The 22,095-nt window shown below is 35.2% G+C and overlaps 1 protein-coding gene across 1 annotated transcript in view; it reads right to left on the bottom strand.

Moving 5' to 3' along the window:
* Positions 1–22,095, bottom strand: part of IQCM (IQ motif containing M) — a gene marked incomplete at both ends in the record, with an annotated part of 107,927 nt that overhangs the window by 80,088 nt on the left and 5,744 nt on the right. The window contains 3 exon segments of the mRNA XM_079534651.1: positions 5,973–6,043; positions 9,669–9,762; positions 15,758–16,058. Coding sequence (XP_079390777.1) covers positions 5,973–6,043; positions 9,669–9,762; positions 15,758–16,058 — 466 coding nt within the window.

Below are 22,095 nucleotides of genomic sequence, written 5' to 3' on the forward strand. Positions count from 1 at the left end.
TGAAATGAATGTTCCTACTTTGAGACCTTGGTATTAGTTCAATAATTACAATTGTTCAGCCCTGTATTTAATAGGCATGTGAGAAGACTGCTAAAAATATAGCCTATATTGCCTATAAAACCTTTAGAAATACATACAAAGCTGCATTCCCAAAACCAAATCCTGTTCCAAGCAGTAAAGCTTTTCTACTAAGCTGTAATGAAAAAAGAAAAAAGAAAAAAAAGAAATAATACTAGGGCAGAAGAAAAAGAGGAAAGAATAAAGACTGTAATTCAAACAACCACAGCTGTGGTCGGGAGAGCAGAAGTTATTTCATCATTGCTGCAAACTTATCTGATTTTTACAAACACTTCAAAATTCTGCTATTTCTAATTTGCGCTTAAAAGCCTTTGATTGTTTCAACAAATATCAAAGTGCTTAAGCAATATATTGTCTATCTTTCCTAAAGGTCATGTGAAATCTCCTCACCTTTTTTATTTTAAGATTCAATCTCCATTTGAAAAGTCACTGTTAATTTGCAGCGCTATAGGTGTTTTTCTCCTTTCCTTCCTTCAAACCTTATTTCCAGCTAACACGCTCCTTTATGAAATGAAACTATGTTTCACGCGCTTTCCCACAAAAAAAAGCACCACCAGATTTTTGTATCTCTGTTATTAAACAAGTATATTGGGTTTGTTTTTTTCTTTTTTCTGATGTGACCATGAGCCCTGGTGAACTAAGGAGAAAAAAAAAAAACATAACCAGATCATACTTTCTCATGGAAAGATGGAAGTAAGCCACCAAGAAAATGGTGCTAGACAGCTTGAAATTATACTTAGTGTTAATTAGCAATAACCACCATCTTAGGAGCACATGACTGAAAAGATACTTCATATGGAATCTAAAAATGATCACAATTTCATCAGACACCAGTTTTCTACCTTTTTTTTGACAGAAAAAAAAAAAAAAAAATCTATCAGCTTTCCTTATACAATAAGGAAAAAAAAAAAAAAAAGCAGATGTGCCTGAAGCAGACAGCCGTAATTTGATTGTTTCTTAAAAACCCACTTATGTTGAGGACTGAAATTCCTTCCCAGCCTCAGAAAAATGATTTTTATTTTATTATTTTTTTTTTTTTTTAAACACCATTCTACCTAGGTGTGACTGACTACAGAATTACCTAAAACGGTGACACACAAAAGGGAACTGGAGCTAGACTTATGCTTCTACTGAAGCACAGATAAACTAGCCAATGTCCCTTCAAAGGGAAAAAGAAGGGTGCAGATGTTTTCATTCTGAGCAAACTTTGGTGTGATTCTGCATCAAATCCTGTTTAGAAGTGAGCCCAAGTCACATACTAAGTCCTCCAGCTTTGGCAGTGCTTCAGCTCTAAAGATCAGATTTTCAGAACTGTTCAGCTGTCACAGATAATGCAGTACCAGTCCAACACTCGGCCTGTCAGCTTCTGGCCTGTACTGCAGCAAGTCTTTTATTCAGAAAACAGATTTCTTATTAGTGTCATCTGTTAAACCAAAAGAGGAAAAATGACTGTTGTTGTACAAGTTATTTTTTAACACTGCATTCATAAGAACAAACATTAGTATATTTTTTCATTTAGGATATGTCTGTGGAAAGCAGGTTTGGCAAATACTTAGACATATATGGCTTGCAAGATCTGTTTTCTATCCACTACCAAATTAGTTATACCCTAACTATGAAGCCATACATATGAACAGTGAATTGGAAAAAGCACACTATTTGAACTCAATTAAAAAAAAAAAGAGAAAGAACCTTAATCAGGCTTTGAATCATTGCAGAGGCTGTAGCATTACCTTATTAAGTCAGTCCAAGCATAAAAACTAGGTGGTCTTACAGATATACCAATCACAGTACTACATTTTCTAAGCATAATTCAAGTGGTTTACTTGAAACACATTGCTCATCATTAAGAATGATGATAAACGGTAACATCAGTGTTGTTACCAGTCCTTCCCAACAAAATTAGTCATGTTTCTGTTACAATCACCTGTTCACAGTTACTTGAAGAAACTTCAACTGCTGAAGCTAAACTTCTCTTTGCTGAGCATATCTGTCTTTAAAAAAAATACATGCATACAGACAAAAGCCTTCCAACTTGCCTTCCTTGTATTCTGCTAGAAAATCGTTATTCCTTCTGACAGAAATAGAAGTGGGCAACAGAATGAAAAAGCTGAACTAAGTTCAAGCCAGTGCTTGACTGTGACTCATTTTTGTTCATGAATAAGGATGAATCAAGTCAGTACAAAGTTTCTGGCACTATTTCCTTATCATCAAATATGTTTCATTTTTCACATATTTATCATCGGTTCCTTTGGCTTGGATTGTTTTTGACTGATGGAGATAAGCTAGACCCTTGATTTAACTCAGCCTTAAACTATCCAGGTCACTGAAAGAGAAATATTCAATCACCTTTATATGAGGAACAACTTATAGTAGAAAATAAATATAAACAAGAGCCTCAGAGTTCTGTGCAAAAGATTTCAGACTTTTGCTGAGAGAGCAAGAGATGAAGAACTCCACCCCAACCCTCAAGTCCTTTAGGTTCTTGCAGATCTCAATGGACCTGCAAAAGAAAAGAACCAAGCCACGCTACAATTTACACCGACTCAATCCAATCTACTTCCCCTGTAACTTAACACTCATATGAGCTTTATTTAATGAAGGGTGGTAGAGAACAGTGAAAGAGGCACTTGTGTTCATGCATTCCTCTCCCTTAGATTTCATCTCACTTGCATACCGTGGCACTTACATTATTTGTGTCATACAAGGGGACAATATGAATTCTAAGAGAGTTACGGAAATAGTGCAAGGAGCTTTATCTGTAATTTCAGAGAATATCAGGGACTGTTACTCTTCTTGTCATTCGAAAAAAGAAAGGTAGGCTGATACTTGTCTAGCATTACTAAATGCTAAATAATGAATGGATCATATCAATTCTGTACCATGACCATAGCTGTATCTGTAATTGAAGTGGATCATTTAATCTCAGTTCATATTTTCATATATGCCTGCTGATATACATTGAAACATGTTAATGAATCAATGCTTGGCTATAGTCTTAAAGTTCTTGCCTCATAGCTTTAATTGAACTAATTAGCTAGCTTTCCTAACAGTGTATCAGCCTCTTCCACAAGAGCAATAATGATCATAATTTAATATGCAGTTTAGGCTCAGAGGAATACAACCAAATCTCTACAAACATGTACAGAATTAGTCAGTTTTTGTTCACAAAAGACATGGAAAAAGCTCTGGTCTTTTTACTTTGCAAGACAGCTGGACTAATGTAATTTGCTAAAAACAGTCTAGAATTTATCTTGACATTTTTCATGAAATAATTTACTGCTTTTACTGAAGACTGAGATATTCAACTAGTTTGACAACTGCTTGAATATGGTTTGAAGAAATTAGGCTTTAACCACTAAATAAATTATTAGAAAATATATATTCTTTTTATATTCCTAGGAATTTGCATCACTACCAGTTCCTTGTTCTTCACAACAAAATCCACTAACTTTAAAAAGCACTTTTAGTGGGTCGGGAAGAGAGGAGGGAGAGGAGAAATCTGTACTTTGCATTCTTTCAGTAAACAAAAACAGAACAAAAAAAAAAGTAACTTGGAAAATATTAAATAGCAGCATTTTTAAAATATTTTCTTTGAAATCAACATTTCTGTAGATATTATGAGGGCATAATTAAGGGTTCTTTATAAAGACGAGCAACAAACACCATTTTACAGCTGAGCTCAACTTTTGCTACTGACAGGAAAAAAAGGTAACACCAATAAAATAGCCACCTTTTTTGTTTTAAAATATACTGCTAAATTATGTTCCTCTCCCTTTTTATTAATGGCTCCTGCACTACAATATAACTCCAACCAATATTCACATAAGGAAATCAATGATTTCGCACACATCCAAGGCTTGCTTACATGTATCAGTTCAAATAAGCAAATATGCAACTATCAGAAGGAAAATGATTAAGCAGAGGGTTGTTAGTTAAGGTAGTATGGTTAAGCTGTGGTTGGACTCAATGATCTTTAAGGTCTTTTCCAACCTGATTGATTCTATGAGTCTATGAAAAACAACTATGTCCCTTAAAAAGCGAAGTCAGAAACTTTTGCAAGATTGTCTCACATTCTTCTGTTTCACTGAATATCATTTCAGTTCTCTCACTGACACCACAGAGGTTTTTCCTCTTCATTGCATCCCGTGGTTTGCACAGCACGAATGGTGGGAGCTAGTTTTACTAGCCAGCAGATCTGGGCCAGCTAGGAAGGAAAAGTAACCCTGTGCTGAAAAAAACAGTGACAGATTGCTTCCTCCCTGTAATAGAGGGAGGAGCAAAGCACAAACAGTAACTGAGAGTTACTCCCTGCCTGATCTGAGCCAGGGGGGACAACTGCCACCTAGTTTGGAAGTAATGATCATGCTGTAATTTAGTTCTAAAGAACAATTAAGTAAAGCTTTTCAGAGCCTCTTTGCCATTCTTAACAATACCGGCAAAAACACTTTGTGAATACTCTCTAAACTTTCCCATTCTTTAAGACAGCAGCTTCTTATTGATGGTACCTTAAATCAGCCTTATCTTGACTGCTTGCACAGAAATTTGGATTTTGAAATGGGTGACAGTCATAAATAGAAGTTGCTTAAAGACAGAAGGGATGTTAACTCTTTCTGAGTACCTGTTTCAGAATCCATTGTTTTTGAAAGCCTTGAAAGACTCTACAAGTGCAGAGAGAAAGGGAAGATCAGAACAGACAGATCATTTTACTGCTAGCAACAGACTGTCTAGGGACTTTTAAGTGCAGTAGATTAGCGTTGATGTTTAGTGACTAATATGATCCAGTGCTGAGTTAAGTCTGTGAAAGCCTTATGAGGCATTTAGGGAAAACACATTTTTGTTATTGTTTCAGTTTATCACCGAAATTTTGTGTCATGTGAGCGTCTTTCCAGACAGAAGTCAGATCTCTTTACCTGATTCTCAATGCCCTTGGGCTGAAAGAGACATAAGTAAGATCCTCAGGTCTCAAAAGTCACCAATTTTGCATCAGAAACATTTACTGCAGATTTCTTGCCATCACATGATGATCACATGATCACATTTAGTGAATTCGCATGGAGGAATAGCTCAGTCTGTCAGCTGGCCCTTTCAATACAGCATTTCATGTCAGTGACAAGCTAATAGAAGCTAAAGTCAGAATTTGAGAGTCTGTGAGGGCAAATACAAGACTGGCCTGACAGTCCATATATTCATCCTGTAAAATGGAGGCATTAAACAAAGAACGCTCGAGCAGAATTAGAATAGCTATGACAACAAGCAAGATAGAGGGGTAAAGATTCACAAGTCAGGATCAAGAACCAAGGCTAGAGCAGATAGAAGCACATGAGGTCTCAGAATCATTGACCAGAGGTACAGCCGTATGCTGTACACTTGTAAAACCATCAGTCAAGCTTTTGGGCCGGTATCTACATCCCCTGGGGGCAGACTGTTGTTTGGATGAACAATGCTTAGATATCTGAATATCCAAGTGAGATCCGGAAGAGATTTGATGCATGCCAGAAGTGATCAAGAATAGGACTTGATAGTAGGTATGTTTAGTCAGACAGATTCTTATTTCTGTCTCATATATACAAGGAAATAAGTCTAGTGGTGCACAGCAAAACAAAGTAAGACATATATCCATCCGAATTTGAAGGCTAGAGCATAAGTGTTTCAAGTAAGCTAGTAAAGCCAGTTCACTGGGAAGAAGGGGATAAATACTATGCATTGTCCCTGAGTTAAGGCACACATCTAGCATCAATGTTTTAAACATTTTCAGGTTTGAAGGATATTAGAGAAGAACATATTCCACAACTACCCCTCAAAAAAGCTCAAGTTATCTTTTCTAGCTCTATGCATAGACTGGTCAGATTATAGCTACTCTCTACACCAGAAAAGGATTTACTCCTCCTTACCTTTGTGCGTAATCTGAAACCCAGGAGCATCACTTGGCCCACGAGAAGAACTAGGTAAATCCAGGGGTCTGCTTCAGAAAAAATAGTAAAAAAAAAAAAAAAAAAAAAAAAGAAACTCAAAACTTAATCATCTGTATTTCTATATGATTTTATTGTAAGGTAAACTATCATACTGTGCAATATATTACTTTGAAATATGTTTTTAAACACTTAAAATAGAAGTCTAAGTGAATCATTTGAATGAACAGTAACTTTTGGATTGAGTACCTGCAAATTGGAGAGACTAATTTCTAAACTAGCTTTTCTTTTCAGATGTACTTGTAAGTCATTGCAATCCAAAAACTGCTTTATAATAATAGAAAATAAATTGATGGTTTTATTCTAGTTCTTCACAGATTGACTTCTGTCATCGTGACTTTAATTAGCTGGCACTCATTGAGATTGTAAGTATGGAAGGCAAAGAATGAAATTAAACAAATATTTCCTACAGTAGCACTGGAAAATACAAAATTTGTCTATACTGGTAAAATGTGGGCAAGTAGCATTGCCTACAGATAAGCTGATACAGTAATAGTAGGCATCAGTGAGACAACAAAAACTACTTCTGGTAGTTCTTCCATTTACTTTTGGATGAGTGGGAGCAGACTTCTCTGGATTTTGTTTCTTCATAATCATGCTGATCTGCCTGCTAATCTGTTCAAGGGCTGTTCTACAAAATAATTACAGTAGTTCCAGATGTTTCATTTATCTTACCATCAAAACAATGTTGTATGTAGTTGTGGTGAATAATTTCAAAGATAATAACTACATTCTATCAGAAAAATCAGTTTCTGAGAACTAATGTGTGTTCATGAGAACTACTTCATGTTCACAAAGGCCATTCACCTACTTGTGGAATTAATGTTCAGTCAGGGAGATCGGGCTTTTGAGCTCCATTAAATATGGACATGTTATTTCAATGTAAATACGATTATCTAAAATGTTTTAACCTAGCTGCTTAACTGTGGTTAGTTTTGCATAATGCTAGGCACAGAAAGCATACTCAGACCAGTGAGTTAGTTTGTTCCCATTGCCAGTTTCTAGAACTATTGTGAAATAACAAGCTGTCCCAGGAGCTTCCATGGGATAAACACCTCAGTTTCAGCTCTGGCTTGCAGATGAACTTATCAAGAACTGTCACAATCAGTAGTAACATTGAATGCTTTCAAAACTTCAGGACAGCCTTTTCCACACCTGTCGTGCAACCACAGATCCAGATACTAGTGAAAGATGAATAGAAAACTCATGGAAATCATTATCGTAACTCATGTATGCAAATGGGTTTGGCATTTAAATATGTTATCGTATAAACTTTATTTTTTTTAAATGTACAGCCAAAGTCATGAATCCTATGCCTTGATATTATGAACAATACATATAAAAATCTACCTCTCAAGACTTAATGACTTCATTGATGTTAAAGGTGTTTAGCTTTTTTTAAATCCCATTCCCTTCTGACAGCCACCAGAAACACTGCTACTAACCAGAAGCATAGTGCCTACTTTTGTTTTATCACTGAGATAATGTTAAACTTAACAAAAATACATAAGCTTACATAAAATATAAACTTTCCACATCATATATCATATAACACTCGTTTTCTTTTATAATGCTCTCCAGGAATGATCAGGAGGCCAATGAAATAACCACAAACGTGGTTACCTGAGATAATCAGGCTGAAAAGATAGTGTGCTGAAAGCAATACCAGATGAAATCACAAGTACAGATATGAATTAATTTTCTTGGGAGTGTCACCACTGGAACTTTAAGTAAATTCAGAAGGACTTCGGGAGACTCATTGAGTTTTTCTACTATACTGAAGAATCTTAAGAGCCTTGTGTAAGAGAAGGCAAAAGACAAAGTCCGCGTAGAATTATCCACTGATTTTCAGTTAAGAGTTCATGTACTACAGACGATGACAGGGTAGTAACAATTTTATTTTCAGCCAGTTCTCTGCACTTCAATAAATACAACTGCTGTGTGTGCCTTAGAAGTAGCTAGTTAATGTTACCATCATCACTTAGAAAATACATTAGCTAAAGTAAATGCAGCCACAAGTATGGAACAATGTAACAGGCATACACAGGAATTTCCAGTAAAGTGTCATTGTCTGTCATATGTTTTCATAATATACAACTATATATGAAGTAGTCAAAAATGGGAGTCCAAAAACTTAACAGTCAACCTCAATGTGATATCCATTTGCTCATGACAATCCTCCTACTTCTTTTTCTGCTTTTCAGTGGCTTTTTTTTGTTTATTATTGCCAATCTCCTCCACACACTGTAACTTTATTCCTCCTTTCTATCTAGGTGCACACAAGAGATGATGGGAGCAAAGGAATAGCAGATAGTGGAAACTCTGCAAAATCATCAGATAAGCATTTCAGTAACTATATTAAGGCTTGTTCATGTAGGATAGAAGCAAGAGCAAATGAAAAGTCTTTCAAAAGCTGTAATTCTCTCTCCCTTTGAGCATTTGTGGAAAGAAGCAGTCAGAGCCCACTGACACAGCTGAAGCATATTCTATGGGCAGCCATTTCCACTGTCCTCATTCCAAGGCAAAATAATTGCATTGCTAAACAGACAGAATGCTAAGTTCCTAAGACTACACAGTTAGATCTCTATATTCTTCCACCAATATGTCTATCTCAAAACAGAAAACGTTTCACTAAGAATGTTCCTTAAAGTGCTAGAACTTGGATGATAAAAGGAAGGTATTGTCCTCAATTTTGAGGTATTATTATTAGAAAGGTATTTGAAATGATAAAAAGGATGTTTGAGAAATCTTTAAAATTATCAAAAGCATATAGTAATTTTAGAGAAGATTCAGCTTACAAAGTATCTGTCACAAGTGCAAATAAATACCCATAATGGATTAGAGCATGCTCCATTATGCATGTTAGTGAGTGGGCACGTGTTCATACAGGGCACAGGGGATGCAGCTGTAAATAAATACTCATCAATGCAGTTACTACCATACAGCCCATGTCTATGCATGTTCACAAGGTGGTGCTGCCACAAGGGAGAAATGTGCCATGGAATGATGATGCCATGCCAATCGATTAGAACAGAATGAAGAAAGAAGTTCATTTCTGGGAGTAGAACAGAGCCAGGTCTTCACCACTGGAAACGATCACCGTTCCACTTAACTGACATCTCAAAAAGGAAAAGACAAAGTCGGTATGCCAAAAATAAAGTGTAAATGAAGTTTAAATATATTTCAGTAGTGTTTTGTTATGTGGCCTAATCTTGGGGTGCAAGATTTAAATGTGATTTTGATTACTAAAATCCATGAGGAAAAAACAAAAAATCATTTTAACAAGTGAATTTAAAAATATAAAAATTTTTCAGCATCTCTTACTCTTGCAACTAGAGTTTTAGAAGTGTATCATTGGAAAAAGCTCACCCTGCATTTTCACTGATACCTTGGAATTGATTACATATTCAGGAGGCACCTCTGAGCTCTGTAAAAATAAACAAAGCAATCCAACTACAGAACATTTTTCCTAGGTCTTACAGAACTCTACAATCTCTCAAAGAATTTACAGTACAAAATTTACTGTAAGTGTAACATATAATATGTAAAAAGACAGTAAACTTTATTTGTGTTTCAGAACAAAGACAACTTAGGTCAGCCAGTTCTACCAGATCTTACCTGAGATAGGAAAGTTTCTCCTTTTTTTCCTCATTCTTCCGAGCTCTACACAGCGAGTCAATCCCAGACAATAATTCAGCAACACTTATTTTCTCTATAAAAGAAAAAGGTAAGCAATATATTAACAATTTCAATTATATTCATTCATATATGTACGAACATAGAAAGCCCTAGAGAAGAAAAAACAAATCATCCTGGTTTTTATTTTGTTTTACAAGAAAGAGTATGAGAAACTTCTCAGGAAAACTACAAACATATGCACATCCTGCAAACAGACATTCTTTCCAATGTCATTCTGCAATTAATTTTGGACTCCAAACCATTATGGAAGTGGACCACACACTCCACACAGCTCTGTTTTATATTCGCATGCATGGTGAAAACTAAAACACTTTTAAGCAGAAAAACCGCTTTAGAAAAGATCTGGTTAGGAATGTATACATATAGCAATTGTTTTAAGAGTCAAAGACAGCAAAAACATTCAATAGGCTTCAAATATGTACATTATACAAGTATTGTTTCTTTTTCCCTCAGTTGTATTCTCCCTCCAGAAATTTTCCTTAAAAAAAAAAAAAAAAAAAAAAAAAAAAAAGAGAGAGAGAGAGAGAGAGAGAAAGAAAGAAAGAAAGAAAAAATACTTTCCCTAGGCATTTACTTCCTCAGATTAACATATTCTCTTTTTTTCAATGTTGTGGACTGCTTTACATTTTGTACTGTGTTCACTCAAAAACAGATAAATTTGGAAACTGTTTCTCTGAGCACCCACATAAACATACCACAGTGCATTATGGGCAAGATAGAACTGAGGATGCTCACAGCAGTAAGCCCCAATGTACTAGTTCAACACTTGCAAATGGAACATTTTTGAAGCCTTTCTCTTACAAACATCCATACTTTTCAGAGAGAAGCAACATGCATGACTAAATAATAAATAAATAATACAGAAGGATTAAAAAAACTCCAACAGGTCCTGGGAGCCCTTCTCACCTCACTGCAGCAGATAAAAATGCAGCATATACAGCTTCTACGCAGTAACAGCTCACTGCAATTAGCTCGGCGACATTCCCCTGCAGTCTTCCCACACTGAAGTATGAGAGCAAAATTTACCACCAAATCATGGATCTCCAGTAGGTGGAGTGCCAAACCCAGAGGAATAGTGCTAACATCTTGAGATGCACCTACATAGAAGTACAAATTCCCACTGATCTTTTCATACTTTATGATTTATCACTTTGATTTCAGAAATTATTCCTCTTCTGCATTTAAAATGTGTGTGTTGATTTAAGAGAGCTATAATGGATTGTTCTGTTTCAGTGCTAAGTAAATTCACATACTCCATGAAGCAATTTAAGCTTTGAGCTTATTTGAGCTCATATTTTTGGCCTTCTCTGTATTTTTGGTATTTTCCTATTTTTGTGTTCAATACAATTATGCATTTTTACAAACTACATAATGTTTGCCTTAGAATTACCCTCATCTCCTTCTCCTCCGATTTGTACAACTTTGGGTCTTTTTGTTCTTCTCTCTATTAACATATCATTAGCTCCTCTGTAGACAGAGATCATTCCACAGAAAATGTTAATTTCAAATATAGAACCCAAGCAGAAAAATTATCTGCTTGGCATAAAACTTTCAAGATTTCTATATATGTCAAGTACACAGAAAGGCTTTATAGTACATCTTTCAAATTCCTCAGCATGAAGAACTACTATTCTGAATGCCAGGTACATATCTTTTATGAGAAGACAATATCAGTGCTAATAGCATGGCTTTTTCAGCTCACATAGTCTTTCTTCTTTGCATGCAAGTTTGCAACATCTTCCTCACAATTTGACACTTTCATTTCATACTTCACAGTTTTCTTAGTGCTTTGAGCTTTGAAAGATAGCTCATTTATTTGCTATACCTAGATGCTATATTTGATTATGCTATATAAAGATGTAGAGGAAGATGTTGATGGAGTTCCACCAGAAAAATATAATTACTTTGAAAGGATTCCAGAAACTGATCTAGTGTAACTGCTGTTTGTCTAGAATACAAACACCAGCAGCCTTGCCAGACTGCAAATTCATGAAATTTCTGAAAAGTTGCTCAATGCGTTGTTTGTTCAAAGATCAGCCATGATGACAACAGTGCAAAGGATACAGCGTTAGGTGATGACAGAAGTTCCATCAAGACTATGTGTAATAGTTATTTAGGATATTTCTCTTATATAGCCCCTATACAAAACATGTTTACAATACACATAAACAGAATGGTTGGAATCTTCCCCAAACACGGATTTCCTCTTAGCTGTTCTCTAAAGCAGTGGTGTTTTAGATCATTATTGTTCAGTGAATCCACTGTATTTTTTTCACTGAATGACTTCAAGCCAAACTTTTCTTCACCTCTCTGTTTTCTCAACCTCTGCTTCTCTTTTCCCCTCAGCCAGCCATTCTGCTAGATAGCAGGCTAAAACAAATGGGTCTGCAATAAGGACCAGAGGTATTCAAAGCCAGAGTCATTAATGCCTCTAAATTAGGGAAGAAAGTAAAAGGAAGAGTCTGCTGGTGACTTCAGGAAAAAGAAAACTCTTAACAGTTACCTTAGAATACATTTTCTAAACACAAATGCATAGTTCAGATAAAACCAGATCTGGTTTTACATTGTTGTTGCTGTTCTGCTCAATGAAATATTCAATAGTGATAATTCCCTTACAATGCACAGGGACTTTCTAAAAGTACAATTTAACGCTCAGAAACATTGGCTTAGACTAACTCTAAAACAGAGCATGAAGTCATAAAGATGCACAGATGTTACTATTTGGAAACATTAAAGAGGTACTGAAGCTCCTAAGCACCTCCCAAGTTGTGTTGATTTCAGCAGTTATGAGTCATAAGGGAAGAAGATACTATTGAAATTACATGCCTGGGACACTTTTCTTTACCACTTACATTTAGGAAAAAACAACAGTGTCTTCAGAAATACTTAATGGGGAGAAAAGCACTGTGAAAGACTGCAAATACCAGGAACTGAAATGAATAAATCTGCTTACCTCTATTTATGCAGTTAAAAAAAAAGAACAATGCTAATGCATTACTCGTTTCTGATGATACCATGGAAGGTTCAGGAGATCTAATTTCATAAATGTATATAAATAAATAAATAAATAAAAAGGCCTATGTTGGAGGTTCTGAAAGTCACGGTACTGATTATTTCAGGGAAATGTTTGTATAATGAACTTGGGCAGTTCTATAAACATAGCAAAGAATATGAGATTACTCATACATGATGTACCAGTCCTTCTCTGATTAATAATTGCATTGAATCCACGGAATCAACTAGGAGAGCAAATGCACTCAGAAGGTCTTATTTATTAAAAAAGACTCTGACCTTTCCTGAGATCACTTTAGTAGCTCAACACTACAACATGTGCAAACAGAGATTTCGTGCTGAGCATGGAAGTTTACTACAGTGTGCTACTATAGTTAAACTCATGTTACCCTATCTTTGTATCCCAGACAAAATGGTTCTCAAATGAAGAAAATATTGAAAGAGGTGCAACCCAATAACCTTGCTCACTTTGGCAACTGTAATCTAAAATTTCTCAAGGCACTCTTTGGGGGTGGAAATGAAATCTCTGTGAGCTGGATAGCCCACTGAGTTTTAGTGAAACAGAATTTAACTAAGGCAGAGGAGAGGTAATGCTGTCCACGTTGCACTTTTGCCAGTACAAAAATAAAGACACACTAGAGGAGATAATTAAAGGAATGTCTGTATTAATAAGTCAAGGAATGGAGTACCAAAACTGGGAGAAAGTAAGCATTAATAAAAATAGAAACTTCAAAGTTTTTTCCTCCCTGTATTTGTTCTTCGGGGATTCTCCATGTAGAAACATCTCTTCCCTAGTCATCTTTTCTCTGTAGGAGCAATCTGATTTTTGCTTGTGCCTAGAGATAACTAGTTAACAACACATACTTCAATTTGTTGCTGGGTACCAGCTAGCCTCTCTTCGCTGGGCTTCCACTTAAGCTAATGAAATGAGTCAGTGCAAGTACCGTATCACTTTTTTTCCACAAAATGTTCTCTTACATATTTCTCTACACATCCCAGTAACAGTTTCAAACACCTTTTCCTATTAATTGTGATTTGGCCCTAGATGTTTAAACATACAAATTTAGATAAATAAATTTAGTATTATTTAATTATCTAGAAGGACATTTACTGAGAAACTGACTGATTCAGAGCACTCGAAATGAGATGAAATCTACCAAAATTCCCATCTTAATAGGAATTTGAAGAGTAAACAACACATTTGAATGTAGAAACTGTTTTCTAAGGCATCAGAACCACTAAGCAGACTTTCTCAACTTTCTTATCAAAATGCAAAGGAGATCTTTTCTTCCCCCTCACAATTTAGCAGATTGCATCATACTGCAAGACTTGGGTAGCCTGTATAGAACACAGATAAAAGTCTAAAGGTTAAAGATGTCAGGAAGCTGGATTTGGTTTATAACTTGCAGTGCTTAGTGGTTTCATCTGTTTATCTCTAAATAAATACTTGACAAGGCCAAAGGAGTAGAGCTTGAAGCTATTTTTGCCAAAAGCAGTTTACTCAATGCTGAGCAGTTCAAACGTAAAAGGAAAAATCAGATGTACAGATATTTTCCTTCAGAGCAGCTCTTTATAGACCTGCATGAGATTTATTGTACCTCAAGTAGAACCAGTGACAGTTAAACTTATCAGCTGGCTAGGCCTGAAAAAACTGGAAATATTTCTACATATGCCCATTACAATGCTCTTCTTCACAACACATAAAGCTACAACCTTCAAAGTAAAAATGAATGCAAAACTGTGTGGGAAATATGTCCCCTTTTAATAGAGAGCTTAGGGTTTTACACACACACACACACACACACACACACACACACACACACACACAAAGCCAACATCCAACCACCATGCTTCACAAAAAGTGAAGTTTCCTTCCTCATCACAGAATCAAATGAAGTGAGCCCAAACCAGAGCCTTTCACACAATGTTACATAAGCATCACAGAACAGACACAATTCACTTCACATCTTCCTCCTTTTCCTTCCACTTTGAAGTGATTTAAAGAATCATGGTGAGGACAGAGATGAAAAGATGAAGGTTATATTCAATATAAAAAAGTGCTAGCATAAAATACGTTATTTTGATGAAAATTGTGACTTTAAATGAAGGCTGTTCTGAAAGTAAAGCCTCCTATTTTATTGTGTTGGCTCACAACATCAGAGGCAGATGCAGGTGGTATTGCTGAAGAGGTTGAACCTTCCTACCAACATTATGTGACATGTTGTTGTTGTTTGACAGACAGCAGAATAGAGGGGCAGTGTGAAAAACGATATCTGACATGGAAGTATATACAAAGCAAAGGTGAGTCACTAAATTCTGTCATGCAGAAAAATGGCACCTGCTGACATTCACTTACACTTGCTGAATATTTATGGAAATCAAACAGTGGATGTAAGCATGGTGAGGTGGTGCGTGGTGTGTTTCAGCAGTTGCGACAGCGATGTGAAAGACAAGCTACATTCCAGATAGCCACGCACAACTGTCTCACCATGAAATGAAGAGCATCTCAATCAGCTCATACTCTGCTAACAGTGGTGACTACATTGAAAAATAATGTTTTGTAGCCAACAATTTAGTCTACTGGTGTTATTGTTCCCTTGGAACATATTTTAGTTTCCATGGAAATAAATAGGAGGCATTACTTTCAGTGTGCCCTCTGTATAATTAAAATTTTTTACTCACTTCACCTGCTTTTTACAGAAATTGGTGGGTTGTTGTGAAAAATATAAAAGATTTCTCCAATATTTTTCCCCTCAATACTTCTATGAGAGTATGTAATTTACAAACAAGTATATATATATATATATATATATATATATATAGTGCTCAAACTTTGAAAAGATTCTAAAGAAGCTCATCAGTCACACAGAACTATTAATTAACATAGAAAAATAAAAATGTTAGACTTGTAAAAAAAAAAAAAAAAGTGGGCAAGTGGTGAATTGTTGAATTTCCTCCTGTTTTAAAAATGACATGTGAAAGAAAAGATTTCTTACCTTCTTGTTCCACAGTGTAACATGGAGATAGGTAGACATAAGTCTTATAAGTTTTGATAGCCTTCTGAGAAAACATAGGGTTGGATATTCCGTAACATGGTGTTTCAGGTAACTTACAGAACCTTTCTTCTAACCAAGAATCTTGCAGAAAAATGCTTGGTCTTGCCATTCCAAAAGTTTTGTTATTATAAGGGTTGGCATTATTTTCCATAGCAGAGGCAGTGCTTAAACGTGTCTGAGTTGAGCCCCAGCGGCAATAAGGTACAGTAAGTTTCTGGGAAGATAAGGATCCTTTGCATTTCTGTTGATAAAGTAGAGACATGTTATTAAGGTCACAATAGTTTTGAATTATTTCTTTTGCACTGAATTATCTCCAATATCTGATATAAAATAACAATGAAATAGTTATTTCAGAAATGCCACACATGAAACAATATTTCCCTTGTAAAACCAAGCTTTATCATTTTACTTTTATTTGCATTTAAAAGAAATCATTGGGGTTTTTTTAATGAATATCACTACCTTCTTCTTAAATAAAAAATATGTAAGAAAAAATGAATAAATTCTGCAGCAGTTTCCAGATCTCCAAACATCTCCTGATTCCAAAATCTCTACGTATAGGAGTGCTGTAATATGAAAACTTTGGCAAGAGCCAATCCCATCTCTGATCCAGAACTTTGAGATTAGATTTCACACCTACTTAGCAGCTGGTCACATACCATTGGCCCATTTTATGCAAATAGATTTTCACACGAAAACTTCACACGCATATACTAGTCTAGCGAAGATTAATTACAGTAGTAATTACGCAATATTTTAGGAAGTTCCCCTTCCATCTAGACTCTGAGCCAGGTTTTGCCACAAACTGTAATACTATAAATAAGGGGTGCATTCACATTTCCTGACCTGGTCTAGCATTAGGTGAAAATGTCCTTCTGCAACCAAGCCAGTTCCTATTGGAACAGTAGAAAAGGGATGCAAACATTGCAGGGAGTTGAAACTAGATGATCATTGTGGTCTTTTTTAACCCAGGCTATTCTATGGTTCTATAAAGCAGCTTTTGTGCTGGAGCAGAAAGCACAGGAGCAGACTGGAGAAGGGCAGAAGCTGAGTAGGAAGAGAGGAACGAAAAGTAAAGAAGCGGAAAAAAAATCTGCATCCTCATCTAGCCATTTTCGTATCTTTGTGCAAATGTGATCCCATGAGATTACAGCCACTGGAAAGGCAAAATAATAAAAAAAAAAAAAACTGAGCTCACTAAACTTGTTTTTATTAAGGAGACTTAAGTGAGTGTTGAAGATGTAGTAAAGGCAAAAGCAGACGCAATTAAAGTAAAGCTGTGGAATAAACTCAAATATAGAGAAGAGATAATGAACAGAAATAATGGAATTTACTAAAAGCAGCATTAAAATGATTGAGAGGTTACAATCAGCAACAGAAAGGAATTTGCATTCAGGGATAGCAAACCTGAACTATGAAAAGAAGTGATGAATACCAAGACCTATAGTTGCAGGGGATGGGTAAAAAATAAGTCATCAATATAAAAACAGTGCAGAGAGAAAGATCTTCAGGAACAGATACAAAGTCCCAGCCATCTTGCAGCACGAAAGACATTGTGCTGAATTTTGTTGCGGAATTTAGCAGGGAGGTGGGGAGAAAATTAGAAGAAAGTTTCACCAAATGCTGCAAAAGATAACATTTTCAAAGGGAGAAGTGAATTGGAAGTGTCAAGGATAACGAAAACAAATGAGAAAAGTGTGTGGAACACATTTTAAGCAATTCTCAAATTTGGCAATCTGAGAAAAGTTTCAGGTTGAGATGGGAAGCTGAGTGGAGGCAATTCCAGGTGCACGAGAATAATAGTAACTAGTTTTGTTAGCAGATCCACTGAACATAGTTTTCTAAAGAGAAGAACCACTGTAAATTACTAGTGAGACACGTGTCCACACATTGAGGGTTGGGATATTGAGTATAGGTAGATAAATTTGTGGCCTACAGCATCAAATCCGCTTAAACAGATTGAAATTATTTTTACACAATATCTACAGAAAACGATGCTTTGTATATAATTTCAACTCATTTCCCTGCAGAAAAAAATTTCTGTGAATGCATATCACTTCATGTTGTAAATGCCCAAGGGATGTATAACATTTTGAAATAACTTTTGTTTTATGTTTATTCAATTAGCAGAGTTTTGTTAATTACAAATGAATTAATAAGGCTGCTCCTTCATGTGCAGTTTGATAAAGAATATTCCCCTTCCTGCTGCTAATACATTTGATCTATTTTGTAAGCACAAAAAATATACATTCAGAAAAGGTCATTTGAGTGAGTATCCCAAACACTAGTTCTAACAAGAAAGTATAATTATCCCTACATATTGTAGAAGACCTCCAATTTTTCAGGTACTGAAACAACAACAAAAAAAAAAAAAAAAAAAAAAGAGTAGAAAGAAGCCATTTTGCATGTAATAATAAGATGGTCCTCTATATTACTATGGTATCTACATGACATAGGCTTTAAGGAGGAAAAAAAGTAGTTTAGGGTAAACCTTCTAGGTAAATAGTTAACTAGTTTTACTCTCTATGTAACTGGAAAAAACTGAATTCCAGTATCTGGTTGATTTACCAACATCTGTTTACTAAGAAGACTCAATGCAGTCAGAAAACCAACAAGCTTGAAAACCATCAGAAAATATATGGTTCAGAGAAAGCTACTTCCTGTTTCAACTGGGGTGACTGAAGAAATGAGATTTTCTATTACAGTCCATCACTGAGAAGAAATATTAAAATATTACAGTAACGTTGCTTTCTATGTAAATCTTTTTCTCCACAAGTTTTAGCTGCACAATTAAGATTGGACAACTCTTTAATGTAAGAACGTGGACAAGTCACTGTATTAGTTGTCAGACAAAGATTACTGAGAGAAAAAGTTGTGACTGAGAAACAAAATCAGGTCTTTTCCACCAGTGCTTTCAACCTGCTACATTACCAAGGGTCTTGTCTAAGAGTTTATAAAATAGAGACCTAAGAAAACTTATGAAGGCTGACCACAGCACAGTCCTTGGTCTCACAATCCTCCTGTGCAACTGAGCTAGACAGGTTCCTGCACTGTCATCATCATCCTCATAATTTTGAGCTTGTTCAACTTCCCAAGCCTGATCACTAAAGATGCAAATGAACATTGATATTAATAATAATATATAATATATATCCTTTTATTAAGAAAAAGGATTGTGAAATGTGTTTTGCTCATCTTTCCCAAAAGTTTGTTTTTAGGGAAATAGAGGATTGTATTTTGAGCACTTTGTCTATAAACTTTACAGTTGTTCTTGGGAGAAGAAAATTGGATAACATACAATACTTAAAAAAATTGCAAAGCATTTGGCTTGTTTCAACTTCTCTCACATTTTCACTGAGGGATGGACAGTATTAAATACAATAGCTCACACAGAAATTATCAGAATTTCTTTTAAAATAATTAATTAGTTACAACTTTTGTAAATACATTATACACTCCTACTACAAAATGAGGATTGTCTATTAAATCACAGTATTTACAATACAGGCTAGCTAGTATCTACCTCTTCAGTTGTCAGTATCATTTTTCATGATCTGGAAGAAAATACTAAGCAATTGCTGACAAAACTTGCAGAGCATGCAAAAATTGGTGGACCGAGGCAAGCATTCTACAGAATAATCTGTTTCAAATGCTTAGGTGGCTTCATTTGAACAAGACAAATTTTAACAAAGAAAAATGAAAAGTCATAAATCCATTCAAAGGGAATGCAAGCCACATTTACAGGATGAGGAACTGGAAAAAAAGTGATTCTGAAGGTGGATAAGAAACTGTCAACACAGTCAAAGCTATTGCTAAATAAGCTAATTGGATCCTTACAAAAGTAAAGGAATATTTAAATAGTTGATGTTTTGCATTATTTCTATGTTCACACTGATGCCACCAGTGCTGGAATACTACATTTACTCTGAAATGTACGTTAAAAAAAAAAACAAAAAAAAAAAAAAAGGAAGATTCAGAGGTGAATTAAAAGACTGTCTGATACCAGAAAAATCTAACTAAAGAGAAGGTTAATATATTTACCTTCATCAAAAAAGCATCAGAAAATTATTTGCTCACAATCAGAGAAGCTAGAGTAAATCAGCTGAAAGTGTGGAAAACTCGTGTGAAAGTGAAAAAGTCTCAGCTGCTTAGAATAATGCAAATGTGCTATGTATAAAGAGGTCATATACATAGATGGTATATAGACACTGCTGATTGTAAAAAATATCACTGCTTTTCATTTAAAGGGATTGGTACTGCTAATTTCCAGGAAAATGGGGAAATACAGAATACTAGAGTTAAGAAAAAGCTGTTAAGCTGTTGCCTTATCACCACTCATGTTCAGAATAGGTAGAAAATGAATTATTTACCAGCTGAAAACACCAAAGTATCCACTTTCTCTCATCGCTCCTTAAAAAAAAATAATAATAAAATAAAATTTAAAAAAAGGAGAAAAGAATTTGGATTAGTCAGTCAAATTAAGAGTGAGACAAATTCAGATCTGAAGAGTATGAAGCAGTGTACGCAGACGTTAAACTGACGACTTAGAGGGAACATTACTTGGGACCACGGAGTGGAGGAAGAGTGAGGGTTTTTGGTTGGTTGGTTGTTTGATAGGGAGCAGCGGAATTTTGAGGGTTGTTTGTCTATTTGTTTAAAACAAATACACGATTAGAAATAAAGGAAAATGCAACAAAAATTGAATTACTTGCTTGTAAGCCAACACTTACTATTATGCTCTCCATAAAAAAAAAAAAAGGGTTCAAACAGTAAACCCTGCTGTCCACTATGAACTTCTCATTTTCGTATTTACCACAGGAAAGAAAATATTCTGAAGGCAATAAATCACATTCTGAATGTACCTACGTGGTAAGAAGATTTTCAAATGCTGACTTTTTAATCAGAAAGTAATATGTAGCAAAACCGAGCATTTAAAATGAAATTCAAGAATTCCTCAGCCATGTTTTGCAGGAAGCCAGTCTAGATTATTTTAACAGTTCCTTCTAGCTTTGAATTCACCGATACTAAGAATACAGGCATTCCTGAATTCCACTGCAACAGAAAAGATAACTTGCACCAGACATCAATGGTAGTGCATACGGACAGATACAAATCCTAAGTGAATCCACATCTGCTACTGAAGGGCAGATGTTGCTACATTTTCTGGCTTTCTTGAAAATGTATTTTATAGGGTAGCCAGGCAGAAGGAAGACTCGGAAGGTTAAGAGAGTGTCAGAAATTAAAAGGAACATTTGCATACATATGTTCAAATTTCTTTAAGTTGCGTCTAGTCATTCTAAGAATATTCATAATTAAGCAAGGATAGATCATTTCATTTTGTTTTTTGCATATTGCCTAATCTTCTAGAAATACCTCTAATTTCTACAGCCTTCAGCAGCTTCCTAAGTTATAAAGGTATGAATGTTGTTTATTATAAGCTTGAAGTAGCCTACGTGATGCTTCCAAGTAATACATATTTTAAAATGATTCTCTGAAATAGCAAGCAATATAAAATACTAAGCAGTAGAAACATACTTGAGATTATGCTGAATTCATTTTGCAAAATATATTTTTGTTTATTGCAATAAATAATGTGAATAATAATTTCTGCTGGAAAGAAAAAATTTATGAAGAAATGATCTACAATTACATAAATATAAATATATATTTATGTATGTAATTCCTTGACAGTAGGTTCCATGATAGATATCTTGTAGGAAGCAAACAGGAGAGAAACAAAGGAGCAAAGAGAATATTATCGAAGTATTTAGGTGAATGACACGACCATTTTCCTCCTAAATACAAAATACTGTAGTATTCGAAGTTAAGGTTTTCATCAATATTCTTGTTCCTGAATTTATAGCTTTATGGGTTCTTTCACTTAAAAATAATCTTAGAATTACAGCACAGGTGAAAACAATTTTTCCAAATGTGAAGGAGAATGCAGAAATAGTTCACCTTCAACCTATCACATTGTTGCAATTCCAACAAAAACACTACTTTCTGTGACTGTAGATCCTGCAGGGCTTTTACTCTCTTACTCTCAAAGATATCCAGAAATATAACCTGTTCTCTTATCCTTATATCTGAGCAAAAAAGCAATCCCATTTTCTTAAGACATCAATTTTTACCTCTTTTGTGACAATTTATAAGGTTGCAGTTTTCCTATTATTCTGTCAGACAGACTTTCGTATTCTCAACGCAATGCAGCTGACCTCTATGCACCATAGGAAGCAGAAAAGTTTGATGCTATCACTGCAGGGTAATTTCTTGGTAGT

The sequence above is a fragment of the Tetrao urogallus genome (assembly GCF_951394365.1).
Source record: "Tetrao urogallus genome assembly, chromosome: 4".
NCBI classification, from domain to species: domain Eukaryota; kingdom Metazoa; phylum Chordata; class Aves; order Galliformes; family Phasianidae; genus Tetrao; species Tetrao urogallus.